We start from the raw sequence: 20835 nt of genomic DNA, 5'->3' as shown, positions 1-20835 counted from the left end.
TTAAAGAGTATTGGCGAGATATACAGTGACATAAGTAGCACCCTTCCCTAGAGCACCTAATAGAACAGCTTATAAAACCACGGAAACAAGAATGCTGGGAGACGTACGTCTCGACCATTGGGTGCGATACTTCACCTTCCCAATTCTGGATGAAGACCAAATGTTTGTGGGTACCAGAACCCGACAGGTGTCACTGGCATTAACATCAATGGCGTGTTATCTACCAATGCAAACACAATTGCCGAGCACTTTACTGAGCACTGTACTGGAGCATTGGAGAATTATCCCCCAGCATTTTGCACCCTCAAATGGTGGATGGAAAGGAGAGCTCTCCCGTTCACTGAAAGTCACAGTGAACCCCATAACACTCCAGTTACAGAGTGAGAGCTTCTTAGCGTCCTTGCACATTGCCCCAATGCAGCTCCTGGTCCAGTTATATCCACAGTCAGAGGATCAAACATATCTCGTCCGACTACAAGTGACATCTCCTCATCATCTTCAAGAGGATCTCCTGCGATGGCATCTTTCCATCGCAATGGTGAGAGAGCACCATCATTCCAGTGCTCAAACCAGGCAAATACCCTCTTGATGTGGATAGCATTTAGCCTTCTCTCCGAGGCCGCCATCTTCCCTCCATTTTAACTCTGTCACTCTTTCTTTGCATTTGTCTGTCTTGGTGGTCATCTTTTCCCTACATGTGTTCATCTTGCCTTGTCTGGGGTAGACATTTTAATGTGTTGCAGAGTGGCTGGCTCATCCTCTTATTATTGTGATCAGCCAGCCCAGACCATCTGCCCTATGGTTTTAATATCTTCTTGTATTTTTCCATGTAGTGTACACTTCCCCATTTTTTGTTTGTTCCATTCGTTTTCTTTTTAGATGTATTTCCCCATCCTTTTCCCCCTTTTAATTTCTCAAACGTACTTTGGGTGTTTTTGTACCTTGAGTCTTGCTTGCATCAGGAAAAACGGACTAATGTTCCTGTGGTTTGGTCCCTTTATATCACAAACCAATCAACCATCCAATCCCTCCCTCTGCCCCATCCCAATACCCCTGCCCCGTCCCCCTGCCCCGTCCCCCTGCCCCTGCCCCTGCCCCTGCCCCTGCCCCGTCCCCCTGCCCCGTCCCCCTGCCCCGTCCCCCTGCCCCGTCCCCCTGCCCCGTCCCCCTGCCCCCCCCGCCCCGCCCCGTCCCCCTCCCTCCTCTGCCCCCTCTGCCCCCTCTGCCCCCTCTCACCCACTCTCTCCCCATCCCCCCTCTCTCCGCATCCAACCGATCCCCTGGGTCTGTCCCCGCCCCCCCCTGCCTCCCCACTCGGCCCCCCCCCCACGGGGCTTTCCCCGCACCCCCGGGGCTCTCCCCGAACACCCCGCAGGGCTCTCCCTACGCCCCCGTGGCTCTTCCCAGCCCCCCTCTCCCGGCACCCGCTCCCCCTCCACAATCCCCACCCCCTCCCCCTCCAAAATCCCCACCCCCTGTCCATCCCCCTCCACAATCCCCTCCCCCTCCACAATCCCCTCCCCCTCCACAATCCCCTCCCCCTCCACAATCCCCTCCCCCTCCACAATCCCCTCCCCCTCCACAATCCCCTCCCACTCCACAATCCCCTCCCCCTCCACAATCCCCTCCCCCTCCACAATCCCCTCCCCCTCCACAATCCCCTCCCCCTCCACAATCCCCTCCCCCTCCACAATCCCCTCCCCCTCCACAATCCCCTCCACCTCCACAGTCCCCTCCACCTCCAGTGTCCCCTCCACCTCCACAGTCCCCTCCCCCTCCACAGTCCCCACTCTCTCCACCCATCACAATCCCCACCCCTCCCCCTCCATCTCCCCCCTCAATCCTCCCCCTTCCATCTCCTCCCTTGCACCCTCGTGCTTCTGCCCTCCACCTTCCCCCTCCTCCTTTCCCCCTCCCCTTCCCCATTTCCCCCTCCTCCTTTCCCCCTCCCCTTCCCCATTTACCCCTCCCCTTCCCCATTTACCCCTCCCCTTCCCCATTTACCCCTCCCCTTCCCCATTTCCCCCTCCCCTTCCCCATTTCCCCCACCCCTTCCCCATTTCCCCCTCCCCTTCCCCATTTCCCCCTCCCCTTCCCCATTTCCCCCTCCCCTTCCCCATTTCCCCCTCCCCTTCCCCATTTCCCCCTCCCCTTCCCCGTTTGCCACTCCCCTTCCCCGTTTCCCACTCCCCTCCGCCGTTTCCCCCTCCCCTCCGCCGTTTCCCCCTCCCCTCCGCCGTTTCCCCCTCCCCTCCGCCGTTTCCCCCTCCCCTCCGCCGTTTGCCCCTCCCCCTCCCCTCCCCCGTTTACCCCTCCCCGTTTCCCCCTCCCCTCCTTCTCCCCGTTTCCCCCTCCCCTCCTTCTCCCCGTTTCCCCCTCCCCTCCTTCTCCCCGTTTCCCCCTCCCCTCCTTCTCCCCGTTTCCCCCTCCCCTCCTTCTCCCCGTTTCCCCCTCCCCTCCTTCTCCCCGTTTCCCCCCTCCCCTCCTTCTCCCCATTGTCCCCCTCCCCTCCTTCTCCCCCTGTGCCCCTAACCTCCTCCCCCTTCTCCCCCCTTCTCCCCCCTTCTCCCCCTTCTCCCCCCTTCTCACCCCTCTCCCCCCTTCTCACCCCTCTCCCCCTTCTCTCCCCTCTCCCCCCTTCTCTCCCCTCTCCCCCCTTCTCTCCCCTCTCCCCCCTTCTCTCCCCTCTCCCCCCTTCTCTCCCCTCTCCCACCCTTCTCTCCCCTCTCCCACCCTTCTCTCCCCTCTCCCACCCTTCTCTCCCCTCTCCCACCCTTCTCTCCCCTCTCTCCCACCCTTCTCTCCCCTCTCTCCCACCCTTCTCTCCCCTCTCTCCCCCCTTCTCTCCCCTCTCTCCCCCCTTCTCTCCCATCTCTCCCCCCTTCTCTCCCCTCTCTCCCCCCTTCCTCCCCTCTCCCCCTCTTCTCTCTCCCCCTCCCACCCTTCTCTCTCCCCTCTCCCCCCTGCTCTCTCCCCTTTCCCCCTTCTCTCTCCCCCCTACTCTCCCCCTCTCCCCCTCTCCCCGTCTCCCCCTCTCCACGTCTCCCCCTCTCCCCCTCCCTTTCTCCCCCCTCTCCCCCTCCCTTTCTCCCCCCTCTCACCCCTCTCACCCCTCTCACCCCTCTCACCCCTCTCACCCCTCTCACCCCTCTCACCCCTCTCACCCCTCTCACCCCTCTCACCCCTCTCACCCCTCTGCCCCTCTCCACCCTCTGCCCCTCTCCACCCTCTGCCCCTCTCCACCCTCTGCCCCTCTCCACCCTCTGCCCCTCTCCACCCTCTGCCCCTCTCCACCCTCTGCCCCTCTCCACCCTCTGCCCCTCTCCACCCTCTGCCCCCTCTGCCCCCTCTGCGCCCTCTGCCCCCTCTGCGCCCTCTGCGCCCTCTGCCCCCTCTGCCCCCTCTGCGCCCTCTGCCCCCCTCTGCGCCCTCTGCCCCCTCTGCCCCCTCTGCGCCCTCTGCGCCCTCTGCCCCCTCTAGCTCTTTTCCATCTACCTCTTCCCAACACCTCATCACCCTCTCACTCTCCCCCGTCCCTCTCACTCCCCCCCCCCATCGCTCTCACTCCCCCCCGTCCCTCTCACTCCCCCCCGTCCCTCTCACTCCCCCCCGTCCCTCTCACTCCCCCCCGTCCCTCTCACTCCCCCCCGTCCCTCTCACTCCCCCCCGTCCCTCTCACTCCCCCCCGTCCCTCTCACTCCCCCCCGTCCCCCTCTCACTCCCCCCCGTCCCCCTCTCATTCCCCCCCGTCCCCCTCTCATTCCCCCCCGTCCCCCTCTCATTCCCCCCCGTCCCCCTCTCACTCCCCCCCGTCCCTCTCTCCCCCTCCCCCCGTCCCTCTCTCCCCCTCCCCCCGTCCCTCTCTCCCCCTCCCCCCGTCCCTCTCTCCCCCTCCCCCCGTCCCTCTCTCCCCCTCCCCCCGTCCCTCTCTCCCCCTCCCCCCGTCCCTCTCTCCCCCTCCCCCCGTCCCTCTCTCCCCCTCCCCCCGTCCCTCTCTCCCCCTCCCCCCCGTCCCTCTCTCCCCCTCCCCCTCTCCCCCTCCCCCCCGTCCCTCTCTCCCCCTCCCCCCGTCCCTCTCTCCCCCTCCCCCCGTCCCTCTCTCCCCCTCCCCCCGTCCCTCTCTCCCCCTCCCCCCGTCCCTCTCTCCCCCTCCCCCCCGTTCCTCTCTCCCCCTCCCCCCCCGTCCCTCTCTCCCCCTCCCCCCCGTCCCTCTCTCCCCCTCCCCCCGTCCCTCTCTCCCCCTCCCCCCCGTCCCTCTCTCCCCCTCCCCCCCGTCCCTCTCTCCCCCTCCCCCCCGTCCCTCTCTCCCCCTCCCCCCCGTCCCTCTCTCCCCCTCCCCCCCGTCCCTCTCTCCCCCTCCCCCCCGTCCCTCTCTCCCCCTCCCCCCCGTCCCTCTCTCCCCCTCCCCCCCGTCCCTCTCTCCCCCTCCCCCCCGTCCCTCTCTCCCCCTCCCCCCCGTCCCTCTCTCCCCCTCCCCCCCGTCCCTCTCTCCCCCTCGTTCCTTTCATTCCACCCTCTCACTACCACTTCTCCTCCCCCCTTCACCCTTTTGTGTGTGTGTGTGTGTGTGTGGGTGTGTGTGTGTGTGTGTGTGTGTGTGTGTGTGTGTAAACGAGTAATTTCTCTAATGAAATAGCCTCTTTTTTGTTCATAATTTAGGATCAGATTTCCCAAATAAATCACGTGATACTGATTCACTTCTGGACCTTATTTTTGCAAAAAATAAGGCAGCAGATACTGAACAATGGCATTGTGATTCTGGTAGTGGCACACTGCCAGAAGAGAGCTGTAATGTGAAATCAGGTGTCCTGGGACATGTGAAAATTTCACAAGAAGCAATACAAGGAGAAAATAAAGATGCTGTCTTAGTAAATGACCCTGAGAAAAGGTATTTACATTCTTCCTTTTTTTAGTTTTCTACAGCTAGTACTATTGAAATTATTTCATCATTTTCAGTGTCATTTTTGCTTAATAATAAAAATAAAAAGAATTACTAATTTTCCTTCAGGGTATTCAATGTCGTTTGGGCAAAACAGTCAACACGAAAGCACAAAGTTTGGGAGGGTGATGGTGTTCTGGAAGTGGAAGGGAAGACAGTTATTTTAAAGGTATAAATAAATCTGACACTTTTTTCGCTTTATTTTGTGATCATCGATTTTCAGAATATGGTTACTTTGTTATTCAGTGCCATTTGTTAATTCAATACTAGTGACAAAAACCAATGTTGTCACATTTGTTGTCTTCCAGTGTTTGTTCAGTAGTGTATGTACATCTGTGGCTGAGGATTATTTTTCAGAATACTTTGTTACATATATACTAGGCTGTCTATGCTTCTGTGTCTTCCTACCCTTGCTCCCCCATGTTCCACTGGGCATAAGGCTAGTATCTCAGGAGAATCAGTCTTCATTGCGTACACAGTTTGGTAACCTGTTTTTTTAGCTGGTAGACTAGTAAACTCTCCCAGTACTTTATGACTGAATGTTCTAGGCATGCTTCTGTGCCTACTTTTCAGAAAATCAGTGTAGTGTTGTGTCTTGTAGAAAATGGAAATATTGGCTGAACCATCCAAATTCTGAGGAAGGTAAAATAAAGGGGGTCAGCTCCAAGATGAGCTACTTAGTGGTGGGGTAAATCACTGCTGCACGTGCTGTACCCCTGTTGAATTAATCTTATTCAATTTTATGGGGCTCTACCTGAGACAAGTCTCATTTCTGTAACTGATCACGAGAGGGGATGGTACGGATGCTTCAGAATCTTCCGTTAAACCAACTTCCAGCAGGAAGTGTGTACTATTGGTGCATTTCAATAACCAGCCTATCAAGATTATGAAAAGAAAAGTTGTTACCATATAGGAGACATGCTGAGTCACAGATAAGCACAACAAAAAGACTGTCACTGATAAAGCTTTCAGCCTGTAAGGCCTTCGTCAATAGAAGACACACACACACACACACACACACACACACACACACACACACACACACACACACACACAAATGCAACTCACATACACGAATGCAGTCTCAGGCAACTGAAACCACATGCCGGATTTTCTATTGTTTGATTTCAACCTGTGAAGATGTTACAGCAGAGCAGCCTTCCTGAGGATGCTTGTATTAACATAAGATCTACCCCTAGTAACTAACCAGTTTCATCAGAATGTTCCCATGAGGTAAGAAGGGAAGTGTGGGCACCTTTGATGGCAGTCAGTATTTTATACTTCAGAGCAATTGAAATAGAGAAGTCAATTTAGTTGGAGACCGAGTACCCCTGTTACCATGTTGAATGGAATGGCTCTAATGTATTGTGTGACATTCCTGTGCAGAAAGACAAGGCAAGCCCTACCAGTACATTTGATCATGGTCAGATTGTGGGTGCCTGACACATGGGGCACTCCTCAGAGATTGAGGGACAGTATTCTAACAAGTCACGTGCCAGGCCAGTGTTGGATGTTGGTAATCACCTAGAACCATGTCCTCATTCTGTGGTACAGGAACCACCAGCTTACTTATATGCCTCTGCTCTCTGCATATCACATGAGTTTAGAGAGACAGCCATTAGATGCTCAGAGCACAGAAAAGGTCACCTGGATTATGATGAGCTACAATAGCATACACCTACAGTTGTCTAAGAACATGGTGGAAAATGTGTGTGTGTGTGTGTGTGTGTGTGTGTGTGTGTGTGTGTGTGTGTGTGTGAGAGAGGTTGGGGGGGGGGGGGGAGGAGGAGGAAGGGAATGTTTACACAGGTTGAAATGATGCCCCTTTAAAACCTATCATTGCATCTGACAAGTGAATTATATTGGAACCTACTATTTGATCATAAGAATTAATTTTTCTACAGCATTCCACAGTTACAAAAATCTGCAAATATATTTCAGTGCTCTTAAATGCTGTTCGGACCTGTAACTACACTTACCCTAGGAGCCGGAAGGTCAACACACTCTTATGATTAGAGAAATAATTACAGAAAGAATAACCCATTTCAGCACAGTGGTGTGCTCATTCTGCACCATTTACATCTTAATCTGCTCTCCAGCTGACACACATTCTGTCCACTGGAGTGTGGTAGACAACTTGCACTCCAGTGACTACCTCCCAAGGGAGCTTATGACTATTTCATGAGTACATGTGTGGCAAGCATGGAGTCCCAAGCTATTACAGCACCTACTTCCGTTGTTGTGCTAGTCCTCCATCTCAGACTGTTCTTCCCAAGGTAACAGTTTTTGATGTAGTTTTGGCTGTCTTCTTTTACATCACTATTTATTTTACATAAGCTTTTTGAGTGAAGATATTTTTAAACCCCTTTTAGGTTTGACTTCCACTTTCTGGCAGAGAAAACCTTAAATAGCACGAACTGCTTAAAGGTATAAAGATCTGCACACAAGAACTACTTACGGCAATTTATGTGCATAAAAGTCAGTGAGGTAGCCAATCACAAATGGTGGTGTCATTATGTACCTTTTCAGTAGTGCCTCCCTACAACAGAGGATCACACATCTGATGTGTAAGCTGCTACTTCCGATGCATGCCAAGCATTAAGCGTCTGTCTTCTTGGAATGCTGGAATTCCTGTCAATGACCATTCCACCAGATGAACTCTGCTGCAGCTGGGAGGTGTTCTTGAGCTAAAGTCTGACAACACTCATTTGTGTGAAAAATGCATATATTCAGATTACAAGTGCTGTAATTCTTAAATTCTGAACTGATGCTTCTTGAAGTAATGTTCAGACAAAGTTAGCAGTGATGTGGGCTTCTTCACCATTGTCGTTGCTTGCTGGCGTCTGGACTGGGAGTTTTGATAAATTATCAGCCTTCTACTAAATAATAGAAAGCACTTCTTCTGGAACATTGTATTGCTTCTTCTATACAATCTGAAAATGGGCAGCAGCCTTTTCAGTAGTTGCAGGGGCAACAGTCTGGACGATGGACTGATCTGACCATGTAACATTAACCAAAATGGCGTTGCTGTGCTGGTGGTACTGTGAATGCCTGAAATCAAGGGGAAACTACAGCTGTAATTTTTTCCGAGGGCATGCAGCTTTACTGTATGGTTAAATGATTATGGCATCCTCATGGGTAAAATATTCTGGAGGTAAAATAGTCCCCCATTCGGATCTCCGGGTGAGGACTATTCAGGAGGATGTTGTTATCAGGAGAAACAAAATTGGCATTCTGCGGATCAGAGCATGGAATGCCCGATTCCTCAATTGGTCAGGCAGGTTAGAAAATTTAAAAAGGGAAAAGGATTGATTAACGATATAGTGGAAATTAGTGAAGTTTGGTAGCAGGAGGAACAAGACTTCTGGTCAGGTGAATACAGAGTTATAAATACAAAATCAAATAGGGGGTAATGCAGGAGTAGGTTTAATAATGTATAAAAATAATAGGAGCGCGGGTAACATACTACGAACAGCATAGTGAACGCATTAGTGTAGCCAAGATAGACATGAAGCCCACACCTATCACAATAGTACAAGTTTATATGCCAACTAGCTCCACAGATGACATAGGGATTGAAGAAATGTATGATGAGATAAAAGAAATTATTCAGATAGTGAATAGTTATGGATGACTGGAATTTGACAGTAGGAAAAGGAACAGAAGGAAAAGTAGTAGGTGAATATGGAATGGGGGTAAGGAATGTATGAGGAAGCCGCCTGGTAGAATTTTGCACAGAGCATAACTTAATCATAGCTAACACTTGGTTTAAGAATCATGAAAGAAGGTTGTATAGGTGGAAGAAGCCTGGAGACACTGGAAGATTTCAGATAGATTATACAGAGGGGTCCAAAAAAATGTATCCACTATTTAAAAGTCCATAAGTGGCAAGCTAATTGATGGAGTTGTCTCATCTTTGGTATTGCAATAGTTTGTAGTTCCGGCAATTGCCACACAAGCATTCCATAGCGTTGTTTTGTTTTGTCAGATGACAGTCGACCAGGTAGTCAGTGTTTTGTTCTTAGTTGCACATAGTTACTTGAGTAAACATGGCTGGCGCAAGGCTTACATTCGATGAAAGGAAGTCAGTTTTGAAGTGGTATTTTAAGTACGAAAACATTAATGAGGTTCAACGGCAATGGCAAAATGAGTGTCAAACAGAGCCAATGCCATGTTTGATTAAAGATGTACACACAACGATCTGGACGACCTGTAACAGTAACAAGTCCAGCTAACTCCCGTCATGTGTTACAACAATTCATTCGCTCACCACAGAAGTCCGTGAGACAGTGTGCCCATGAAACTGGAGTGAGTCGCTCAAGTGTTGAGTGAATTTTGAAGACAGCAAAGTGGAAGTGATACATCCCATGAATGCTACATGCAATGAACGAGGACGACCAAGACCATAGAATGGAGTACTGCGAGTGGTTTACTAACACGGTGCACAACGATGAAGAGTTTGCAGAGATGATTGTGTGGTCTGATGAGGCACAGTTCAAACTCAGTGGTACAGTAAATTGCCACAATTGCATCTACTGGGCCGCTGAAAATCCGATGTCCATGTAGACAAAGCTTTGAATTTGCCAGGAGTAAATGTGTGGTGCGGGTTGTCTTACCGGGGCTTGATTGGGCCATTCTTTGACGGCACAGTTACCGGTGAGGTGTTCCTTCAGAAGCTTCAGACATCCATTTTACCTGCCATGTGAGACTTGTATAGAGAGAGAAGAGTTTACTTTCAACAAGATGATGCACCAGCCCACTACCAAAGTCGTGTTAGGGCGTATCGCGACGAAAATCTACCAGAATGATGGACAGGCCGTAGTGGTGCTGTGGAGTATCCACCACGTTCCCCAGACCTAACTCCTCTGGACTTTTACCTGTGGGGAACACTAAAGGACGTCATTTATCGACAAAAGCCACGCACATTGGATGAACTTCGAGAATCCATTGTACATTCATGTGCAAATACCCAACTAAACACGCTGCAGTCAGTAGTTCGTGCCGCAGTTTAGTGGCATCGTTTGTGTGTGGATGTTAATGGTGACCATTTCGAACACCTACAGTGATATCATTAAGTTGGACTTTAAGCTACACTTTCACCAAAAATGAGACAACTCCGTCAATTAGTTAGCAAGTTATGGACTTTTACACAGTGGATACATTTTTTGAACCCCTCTGTATAATGGTAAGACAGAGATTTAGGAACCATGTTTTAGATTGTAAGACCATGTCCAGGGGCAGATGTGGACTCTGACCACAATCTATTGGTTATGAACTGTAGATTAAAACTGAAGAAACTGCAAAAAAGGCAGGAATTTAAGGAAATGGGACCTGGATCAGCTGAAAGAACCAAAGGTTGTAGAGATTTCAGAGAGAGCATTAGGGAACGATTGACAAGAATGGTGGAAAGAAAAAAAAACAGTAGAAGAAGAATGGGTAGGTTTGAGAGATGAAATAATGAAAGCAGCAGAGGATCAAGTAGGTAAAAAGATGAGGGCTAGTAGAAATCCTTGGGTAACAGAAGAGAGATTGAATTTAATTGATGAAAGGAGAAAGTATAAGAATACAGTAAATGAAGCAGGCAAAAAGGAATACAAACGTCTCAAAAATGAGATCGACAGGAAGTGCAAAATGGCTAAGCAGGGATGGCTAGAGGACAAATGTAAGGATGTAGAGGCTTATCTCACTAGGGGTAAGATAGATACTGCCTACAGGAAAATTAAAGAGACCTTTGAAGAAAAGAGAACCACTTGTATGAATATCAAGAGCTCAGATGGAAAACCAGTACTAAGCGAAGAAGGGAAAGCAAAAAAGTGGAAGGAGTATACACAGGGTCTATACAAGGCCGATGTACTTGAGAATGATATTATGGAAATGGAAGAGGATTAAGATGAAGATGAAATGGGAGATATGATACTGCGTGAAGAGTTTGACAGAACACTGAAAGACCTACTAAATCGAAACAAGGCCCCGGGAGTAGACAACATTCCATTAGAACTACTGATAGCCTTGGGAGAACCAGCCGTGACAAAACTCTACCACTTGGTGAACAAGATGTATGAGATAGGCGAAATACCCTCAGACTTCAAGAAGAATATAATAATTCAAATCCCAAAGAAAGCAAGTGTTGACAGGTGTGAAAATTACCAAACTATCAGTTTAATAAGTCACGGCTGCAAAATACTAACATGAATTGTTTACAGACGAATGGAAAAACTGGTAGAAGCCAGGCTCGGGTAAGATCAGTTTTGATTCCGTAGAAATGTTGGAACATTTGAGGCAATACTGATCCTATGACTTATCTTAGAAGATAAAGGAAAGCCATTTGCAGACTTAGAGAAAGCTTTTGACAATGTTGACTGGAATACCCTGTTTCAAATTCTGAAGATGGCAGGTGTCAAATACAGGGAGCAAAAGGCTATTTACAATTTTCACTGAAACCAGATGGCAGTTATAAGAATTGAGGGGCATGAAAGGCAAGCAGTGGTTGGGATGGGAGTGAGACAGGGTTGTAGCCTCGCCCCGATGTTATTCAATCTATATATTGAGCAGGCAGTAAAGGAAATAAAAGAAAAATTTGGAGTAGGAATTAAAATCCATGGAGAAGAAATAAAAACTTTGACGTTTGCCAATGACATTGTAATTCTGTCAGACTCAGCTAAGGACCTGGAAGAGCAGTTGAATGGAATGGACAGTGTCTTGAAAGGAGGGTATAAGATGAACATCAACAAAAGCAAAACGAGGATAATGGAATGTAGTTTAATTAAATCAGGTGATGCTGAGGGAATTAGGTTGGGAAATGACACACTTAAGGTAAGTAAATGAGTTTTGCTATTGGGGAAACAAAAAAAAAAACTGATGATGGTTGAAGCTGAGAGGATATAAAATGTAGACTGACAATGTCAAGGAAAACGTTTCCGAAGAAAAGTTTGTTAAGATCGAGTATAAATTTAAGTGTCAGGAAGTCTTTTCTGGAAATATTTATGTGGAGTGTAGCCACATGTGGAAGCGAAACATGGATGATAATAGTAAAGACAAGAAGAGAATAGGAGCTTTCGAAATGTGGTGCTACAGAAGAATGCTGAAGATTAGATGGGTAGATCACATAACTAATGAGGTGGTACTGAATAGAAATGGGGAGAAGAGGAATTTGTGGCACAACTTGACTAGAACAAGGGATCAGTTGGTAGGACATGTTCTGAGGCATCAATGGATTACCAATTCAGTATTGGAGGGCAGTGTGGAGGGTAAAAATCATAGAGGGAGACCAAGAGGTGAATACACTAAGCAGATTCAGAAGGATGTTGGTTGCAGTAAGTACTTGGAGATGAAGAAGCTTGCACAGGATAGAGTAGCTTGGAGAGCTGCATCATATCAGTCTCTGGACTGAAGACCACAACAACTTACAATCGATGTACATACGGGAACTTTTCTTATAATGTTAGTGTTCATATATTCGTAATGACATTACATCTATTATGAATTTAACGAATGACAGTTTTGTAGTAATCAAACAGATAACTAAAAATTGCTGTCTTCCACGACATCAGCCCTATTGACATGGTGTGCCCATTTGTATGATGGCACAACCCATTTTTTCAAGTAGGGGCACGATAGCCTGGAATAACTTCTGAGCCAGGAGATATCACAGAATGTAATACAGCTGCCCTCATCGTTCTGCACGGTAGACATGCGACATCCATCTGTACTCGTTTACATCCACAAACAGTAACAAAACTTCCAAGCAATTTGCAATTCCAAACTACTTAACTAAAAATACACTCTGAAATGTTGCAATAATCATCGGCAGACATTGGATAACATATCACTTTGCAAAAGTGATGTTTTACACCACATATCCAGACCTTTAGATGAATAATATCACCACTATTATAAAACATACATGGATAATATTCGTAAGTGTGAAATATTATTAACATTGTTATAAACAGAAATACAGAGGAATTAGTTTTTACATTAAATGATTAATGGAAAATCTCATATAAAGATGGGAAACAAATACTAACAAAGAGATAGAGGGGCTGGCCAGTACTTACCACAGCTCAGTACAGCCAATAGATACACAAAACAGAACAGAAAATTTTTATCTGAGCTTTCGGAACTTTGTTCCTTTGTCAGGGAGGAGAGAGGGAAAAAAATGGAAAGAGAAAGTGGATTCAGTTACTCACAACCCAGGTTATGAAGCAACAGGGGAAAGGTAAACAGGGAGGGTAGCAAAGATGTAGGCATGGGTGTCAGAGGGAAGCCAAAGATATTCTACTGTAAGTATTGTGCCAGCTTCAAACCAAAGAGGATGCATATAGAAGTGAAGAGGTATATAGTATAAAGATAAACACAACTATCTAGGCTGAAAAGATGCGTGAATGGCTAAAGAGAAAAGGGAAAGAGGAGAAGACTGAAGAGTAAATGGAAGTGAGGTTGGTTAACATAGGTTCAGTCCAGGGGGACGGCGGGATGAAAGGATGTCTTCGAGTGCAAGTTCCCATCTGTGCAGTTCCGAGGGACTGGTGTTGGGTGGGAGAAGCCAAATGGCACATATGGTGTAGCAGGCTCCTAGGTCTCTAGAATTATGCTGGAGGGCATGCTCTGCAACTGGGTATTGGATGTCTCCTATGTGGACAGTTTCTGTGCCCGTTCATGTGTTCAGCCAGTTTAGTTGTCGTCATACCAATGTAAAAGGCTGTGCAGTGCAGGCATGTCAGCTGATAAGTTACATGTTTCACATGTGGCACTGCCTTGAATTGTGTATGTTTTACCAGTAGCGGGGCTGGAGTAGTTGGTTGTGGGGGGATGCATGGGGCAGGTTTTGCAGCGTGGTCGGTTACAGTTGTAGGAACCGCTGGGTAGAGAAGGTGGTCTGGGAATATTGTAGGGTTTGACAAGGATGTTACGGAAGTTAGGGGGCGACGAAAGGCAACTCTGCGTGGTGTGGGGATAATATTGTCCAGGGATGATCTCATTTCAGGGCTTGACTTGAGAGAGTCATATCCTTGGTGGAGTAATTTGTTTATGTATTTGAGGCCAGGATAATATTGAGTGACAAGGGGGATGCTTCTAATTGGTCTGGGGGTAGGAACATTATTGTTGGACAGGGAGGAATGTATTTCTCGGGAGATCTGTTTGTGGACAAGGTCTGCAGGATAGTTGCGGGAGAGGAAAGCACTGGTCAGGTTATTGGTGTAATTGTTGAGAGATTCGTCATTGGAGCAGATACGTTTGCCACGAATACCTAGGCTGTAGGGAAGGGAGCGTTTGATGTGGAATGGATGGCAGCTATCAAAGTGAAGGTACTGTTGTTTGTTTGTGGGTTTGATGTGGACAGAGGTGTGGATGTGTGAGCTTCAACAAGATCAAGGTCAACATCCAGGAAGGCGGCTTGGGTTTTGGAGAAGGACCAGGTGAAATTCAGATTCGAAAATGAGTTGAGGTTATGGAGGAAATTCAGGAGCATTTCTTCACCATGAGTCCAGACCACAAAGATGTCATCTATAAACCTATACCAGGCCAGGGGAAGCAGCTGTTGGATCTTCTGGAAAGCCTCTTCCATGCGGCCCATGAAGAGGTTGGCATAGGACGGAGCCATCCTAGTTCCCATGGCCGTTCCCCTGATGTGTTTGTAGGTCTGGCCTTCAAAAGTGAAGTAATTATGGGTGAGGATGAAGTTGGTAAGTGTGATAAGGAATGAAGTTTTTGGAAGATCTTCGGGTGGGCGTTGGGAGAGGTAGTGTTCAAGGGCAGAGAGACCATGGGTATGTGGGATGTTTGTGTAAAGGGATGTAGCATCCATGGTGACAAGAAAGATTTCAGGTGGGAGGGGAGTGGGAATGGATTTGAAGTGTTCTAGGAAGTGGTTTGTGTCGTTGATGTAGGGTGGGAGTCTGCGGGTGATAGGTTGGAGGTGTTGGTCTACCAGAGCTGAGATACGTTCTGTTGGGGCTTTGAAGCCTGCCACAGTGGGATGGCCAGGATGGTCCTCTTTGTGGATTTTTGGTGATAGGTAGAAGGTAGGGGTACGTGGCTCAGGTGGAGTGAGTAGGTCTATGGAAGCCGTTGTGAGGCCTTGTGAGGGACCTTGGATTTTTAGGATTTTCTGCAGCTCAGTCTGGATGGAGGGAATGGGATCCTGGGTAACAGCTTTGTAGGTTGAGGTATCGGAGAGTTGATGCAGTCCTTCTGCCACATACTCCACATGGTCAAGTACCACAGTTGTGGAACCTTTATCCGCCGGGAGGATGACAATAGAGCAGTCTGTTTTCAGCTCCTTAATGGCACGGGATTCAACTGGGGTGATGTTGGGGGTTGTCGGGATGTTCTTCAAGGAGGACTGGGAGGCTACACTGGATGTGAGGAATTCCTGAAATGTCTGCAAGGGATGGTTTTGGGGGAGGGGAGGAGGATCCCTTTGAGAAGGCAGTCGGAACTGCTCTAGACAGGGTTCAACTCTGGGTCTAGTATTTGGGGGCTGTTTTTGGGTGGTGAAGTGATATTTCCAGTTGAGGTTCCAGGTGAATGAGAGGAGATCTTTAACCAGGGCATTGTGGTTGCATTTAGGTGTGGGGCTAAAGGTTAAGCCTTTTGATAGAACAGATGTCTCTGGAGGAGAGAGGGATAAGGATGAATGGTTTAGAGCTGAATTGGGACTGGTGATATGTGGCATTTGACTGTGGTTATAGTTGAGATTTGGTCTGTGTGGGGTATGTCCTGGCATTGGGAGATTGAGTGGGGTTGCTAGGCTAGGTTTGTTGGCTATGAGGGGGGTTTGTTGAAGGTGCTGTTGTGGTTGGTGTTTGTGAAGGATAGGGAGAGGGACCCCACTTCTTAGGTGTTGCACTAGCACTGTGGATAGTTTTTTCAGGTGGCGTGTGGCATGGAATTCAAGTTTACAGCTGGCTTCTAGGATGATGTTCCTGAGTGTGTTCTCCAAGCAGGGGTTTGAGAGATGGAGGACTTTGAAGAGAGATAGGAGCTGTAGGGAGTGGTGGTTACATGAAGTAGTGTAGAGATTCAGGACAAGTTGGGTAAGGGCTAAGGATTGAAGGTTCTGGAAGTCCAGGAGAGACTGGTGGAAGGAGAGATTGCATCCAGAGATGGGAACTTTTAAGGTAAGTCCTTTAGGGGTAATTCCAAAGGTTAAGCAGGACTGGAGGAAAAGTATGTGGGATTGCAGTTTGGCTACGGTGGATGCATGTTTCTGGAATGAATGTAAGTAATGTGGTATAGGATTAGGGTACATTACTTCACTTTTGGAGGCCAGACCTGTGAGAAGTTCGGTAATTTTCCTGTCATCATTACTCCTCACAATATCCTGCAAAGAGTCCAAGGTCTTATTTATCCATCTTAACCTCACACTGAAGACAAAGAACTGTACACAAACCACGAATGACAGTGTATCCCTTTGTCCGCCATTTCTAACAGGGGCTGAAATGGATTCTGATGGTTTTATTTTGGTTTTTGAAAGGAATGTTTCACGTGGAAAGGTAAAAGTAATGATACAGCATTGCTCTTTGAAGAGGATGCTTAAAGTTTTCAGTTATATGTGGTATGAGGATTAGATTATGACCCAGTGGGGGAAAAGCACAATTGTTCGATTTGAAACCATGTAAACTCTTGTATGAGATGGACAGCTGTAGACCCTTCAGCCTCACCAAAGTACCATTTAAACTATGAATGACTGATGAACCGCTGTTTCGGTCTCTTGATATTAAGGATATTTTGTTGAACTGCCAGTGTGGATTCCATGAGGGCTGATCTGCAACTGTCCCCTTAATTTGCTTGGAGTCACTGTCACCTTTGACTTAGAAGAGGCCTGTGGCAGCTCGTGAGGTTATCACATCTGTATGACACTGTTTGAGTGTGGTTTGAGATGCCCTCATCTAATTTTTATCTGGAATTTTCTGTTGGTTGCTTCTACTTGGGAGAATATAGTCCCACAGGGATCAGTGCTGAGTGTGATCCTTTCTCCGCCAGTGATCAACTTGTTTACAGAAACTACGGGACCTATGATCTCACTATTCCTATACATCAGTGACTTGTGCTCACTTCAGTTTTTCAAGCATGAGTGTTGCTGATTGCTAGGTACAAGGTGGTATAGGGAAAGTGCAACCGTAGGCCCTCACATAAGGCTTCAAATTTTCTGATCCCAGATTGTGTTATGTATTTCTGCCAATGTAGAATTGTTCATCACATTCAGAACTTTATGTTCATAATGAACTGCTCATGTTACTTTTTGGGATTCATTTGATGTTGGACTGACATGGGTACTAAATATTAAACAGCTTAAAAAGAAGTGTTAGTTGAAAGACAGCACACTCAGCTGCCTCACTCTCATATTTTGGAGTGCATACCACTTCACCATTTTGCATTTTTTTTATAAAGGCCTGTCTGAATCTGATTATATCATCTGGCTCAGAGATCAGTGGCAACATTGACATTGCAACCATTGCAGTGTGCTTTTTGCTGGAACATCTTGCAAGTATCTTTGTTATAATTTATAATGCAAGACTTTGTTACCATATTATAGTAACAAGTGGCTCTTAACAACTAGTTTGTTGTGAAATGAAACATAAGGCAGGCATCTGGCTCCATCCAGGAAAAGAAATAAAGATTTAAACAACTGATTCACATGAAGATGAATTGTATCTCAAAACACATCATGGAAGAACGTAAAAAGTGACTGACACCAATGTTTTAATTTTGTTTTGATAAAATAAACTTGCAATAGATATAAATTTTGAGTCTCAGTTGCCTCTCTTATATTTGTGGGCTGCTTGTTAAAAAAATGCTTTATAATAAAGAACTTTGCTTTCTACTGTAGCCAGGAACTCACAGTTCACATGGGAGTTATTTTTATTTCTGGTATTCTGCTTTTGTGTATCGCAATTACTGTGATAGCTTTGCTTCCAAAGTTCTTGGGTGTACTGTTGGATCCAATCATCAGAGGTCCATGATATTTCGACAAATAACTATTCCACTACCATTGGGTGGTGCTGATGGAATGATGTGTCTGGTGTGTACTGGCAGTATTTGTTCCTGCCAGTCCAAAGTTCGGGATTCGTCAGCCCTGTGCCAAGCTCACTTGCCTTCTGCCAGCCATCCCTGTGGCATATCGCTACGAGATGATGTGTTCTGAGTTGGCTGCCATGTGTTGCTCAGTTGGAAGCCTGTGTCCTCCTGATTAAATTATCAGTCACACAGATTTCAATCGCTTCTTTGAAAATGGAGTCCCAAAATTTATCACTGGTAGCCATGACTTTCGTTTGTTGGCAGTTCATATTTTGTCCTTTTTCAGTGCAAGGGAGTACAAACTTCCATGTGAATGTGGAAAGACATACTGGACAAATGATATGCACAAATGAAGTTTGATGTACAGAACATGAGCACCACACCTGCTTACTGCAGCCCAACAAGCCTGCAGTAATATAACACTGCATTGGAAACGGACATAAAATGAATTACTAGGAAATGAAAGCCCTGACTGCCACCAATAACTTTGTGGCTCTGTTTTCAAAGAGGCAATTGAAATATGTGTGGTTGATAGTTTAATCAACAGGTGCACAGACTTTCAACTAAGCAAGGCATGGGAGCCAATGCTAAGGCCCATCAAATCAGAACACATCTGGATTCGAGATGCAACAGGGCAGCAGGCAGAAGCACCTGAGACTCTCCTTTATCACTACAGCAGCACCCCTCCCATCACTGAGCACGACCCAGGGCCAGCGAGGTCTGAACTCTGGACCAGTAGGCAATAAATACCTCCAGCGTGCAGCAGACACATCATTCCATCAGCACCTTCTGATAATGGCAGAACGGTTATTCGCCGAAATATCATGGACCTTCAACCGTTTGATTTAGCAGTTTGTCCGGGAACCTTGGAAGCAGCATATATGCCAGGAAAGCATTGACACCACATATAATAACTTTATTTGTGATGACTAACAGTGAAGCGAAAATGTAATAACAAGATATGTACGTATAAAAACTAAAAGATCCTTGTGGATACCTCTGGATGAAGTTGATTTATCAGTTCTACATAATGTTTGTATTGATGTGATACTGGAAATTTTGAGTGGCACAGTATAACCCCCGATTTTGTGTGACCTCGATTTAGTGTAAACCTGCATTTAACGGAAGAAATTTCAAGTCCCGAAAATTATTCCATAAGTGCAATGGAATTTTATATTCGATTTAATGTAGTTCGCATTACAGCAAAATCTGCATTTAGCGTTAGGAATATTAAATATTGAAAACAATACAAAAGTGGCTTTTGCAGCCCGAATGCAAGCCGCACTTGTTTTTCCGGTTTTCGGAATCCATAAAACCGCCTGCAGCTTACATTAGAGTGCAAAGCCTAAGAAGTTCCAAAAAATGCTGCTAGTTGGTGCCGTAAGCGCTTGTGACCTTTATTGCTGCGTTTTGCCACTAGAAGCTGCCAGAGAAGCCATTTTGTTAGTTTCAAGTAATGAATGTTAAGGTATTTTTTATCATGGGCGAATTTAGCAATTTTTCAAATATTCATAGCAATTAAAAAAAAAATCTTTACATATACACCATCAAAATGGACATTTTGAAGAAACTTGGCAAGCATGGCTTTACATTTTGACAACTCCAGCTAATGGTAGCAGTGCTCACAAAAACATTTGTTTTAGTCTGCTTTTGAACTTCAGTAAGACATGGAGACAGCAAAAGTAACAACTTTCAGCTTGTTCCAGCAACAGAAAAGCATTTTCTGGACCAAAACGTGGCCGCCACTATGAGCTGGTAGTCGTAGTGAATGACTTTGTGAGGAAGCAGCGACAGTGCTTACCTGTAACTGCAGAAATAATTCAAGTAAAAGCACATCAGAAAATGGAGGATTTTAAAGGGAGCTGCAATTGGGCCTGAAAAATATGTGGAAAAACTCGTCGCATTTCAGCGCTACATCATCAAACTGCGCACCGGAAATTCATGCCTGTTTGCACAGCTGATGGCCATAAACTGCCTTCATTCATTTCACACGGAAGACTTTACTGAAGTCCGAAGTGTTTCCTAAAGATGTTATTATACATGCTAATGAAATTGGCTGGTTCATGGAGGACATGGTTTGAGTGGATCAGACATGTCTGGCAATGTCGTCCTAGTACCTTGCTAGGTTTGCCACGTATGCTTGTGTTAGATTCGTACGCATGTCACTATACACCAGCTGTGCAAAATGATTGTTTAAACAAACCTTTTATGGACAAGCAGAAAAATATGTATGCACAGTGCCTAATGAAAGAAGATAGGCAATTAACACCTACAGGACATGTTAAGTGTGTAAGCTTGTCTCAAGTATGTATGTGCATTACTCAATCTTGGAAATGTCTCCCAAGTGAAACTGTTTGTCACGCATTTAAAAAATATTGTATTTCTAATGCACTTGATGGCACATAGGATAATGCTTTGTACGAAAGTAGTGACAAGGAGTTGCTAGCATTGATAATAAAATATAAAAAAATCACGACTGTGTTGTGGTATGCAGTGCAGCGAGCTCACCTGCGACGTCACTGCTCACAGCTCACGTGTGTGTAGATCTGGAACACTGTATTTTGATAGATATTGTGAATTTTCACTGTTGTCAGTGTTTTGTGATGTAATTGTAATTTTAAGTGTCCCAAATCCCTGAGAAGTAGGGCCACTTAATACTCTATCCATCATATTGTCACATAGTAGAAGGTGTAATAGCTGAATGACGAACACTAACTTCACTTAATGCAGGTTTATTCAGCTCTTGCACATACAAGAGCGCAGAGTGAACTGCCTCTGGCCAGAACACATACAGTATATATACAGCTACAGAACATTTCAGTACAATGATTCTTGACATTTGTGGATACTTCTAGAATGTACTCAAACTGAAT

The 20835-nt window shown here is 46.6% G+C and overlaps 1 protein-coding gene across 2 annotated transcripts in view; it reads left to right on the top strand.

Annotated features, from left to right (window-relative positions):
- Positions 1–20835, top strand: part of LOC124787908 (DNA repair and recombination protein RAD54B-like) — a 332405-nt gene that overhangs the window by 11027 nt on the left and 300543 nt on the right. For both annotated transcript variants that reach the window (XM_047254891.1, XM_047254890.1), the window contains exons 2-3: positions 4660–4888; positions 5009–5108. In XM_047254891.1, coding sequence (XP_047110847.1) covers positions 4660–4888; positions 5009–5108 — 329 coding nt within the window. The remainder of the gene's footprint in view (positions 1–4659; positions 4889–5008; positions 5109–20835) is intronic.

The sequence above is a fragment of the Schistocerca piceifrons genome, chromosome 3 (assembly GCF_021461385.2).
Source record: "Schistocerca piceifrons isolate TAMUIC-IGC-003096 chromosome 3, iqSchPice1.1, whole genome shotgun sequence".
NCBI classification, from domain to species: Eukaryota; Metazoa; Arthropoda; class Insecta; order Orthoptera; family Acrididae; genus Schistocerca; species Schistocerca piceifrons.
This window is presented reverse-complemented; position numbering and strand designations above follow the sequence as displayed.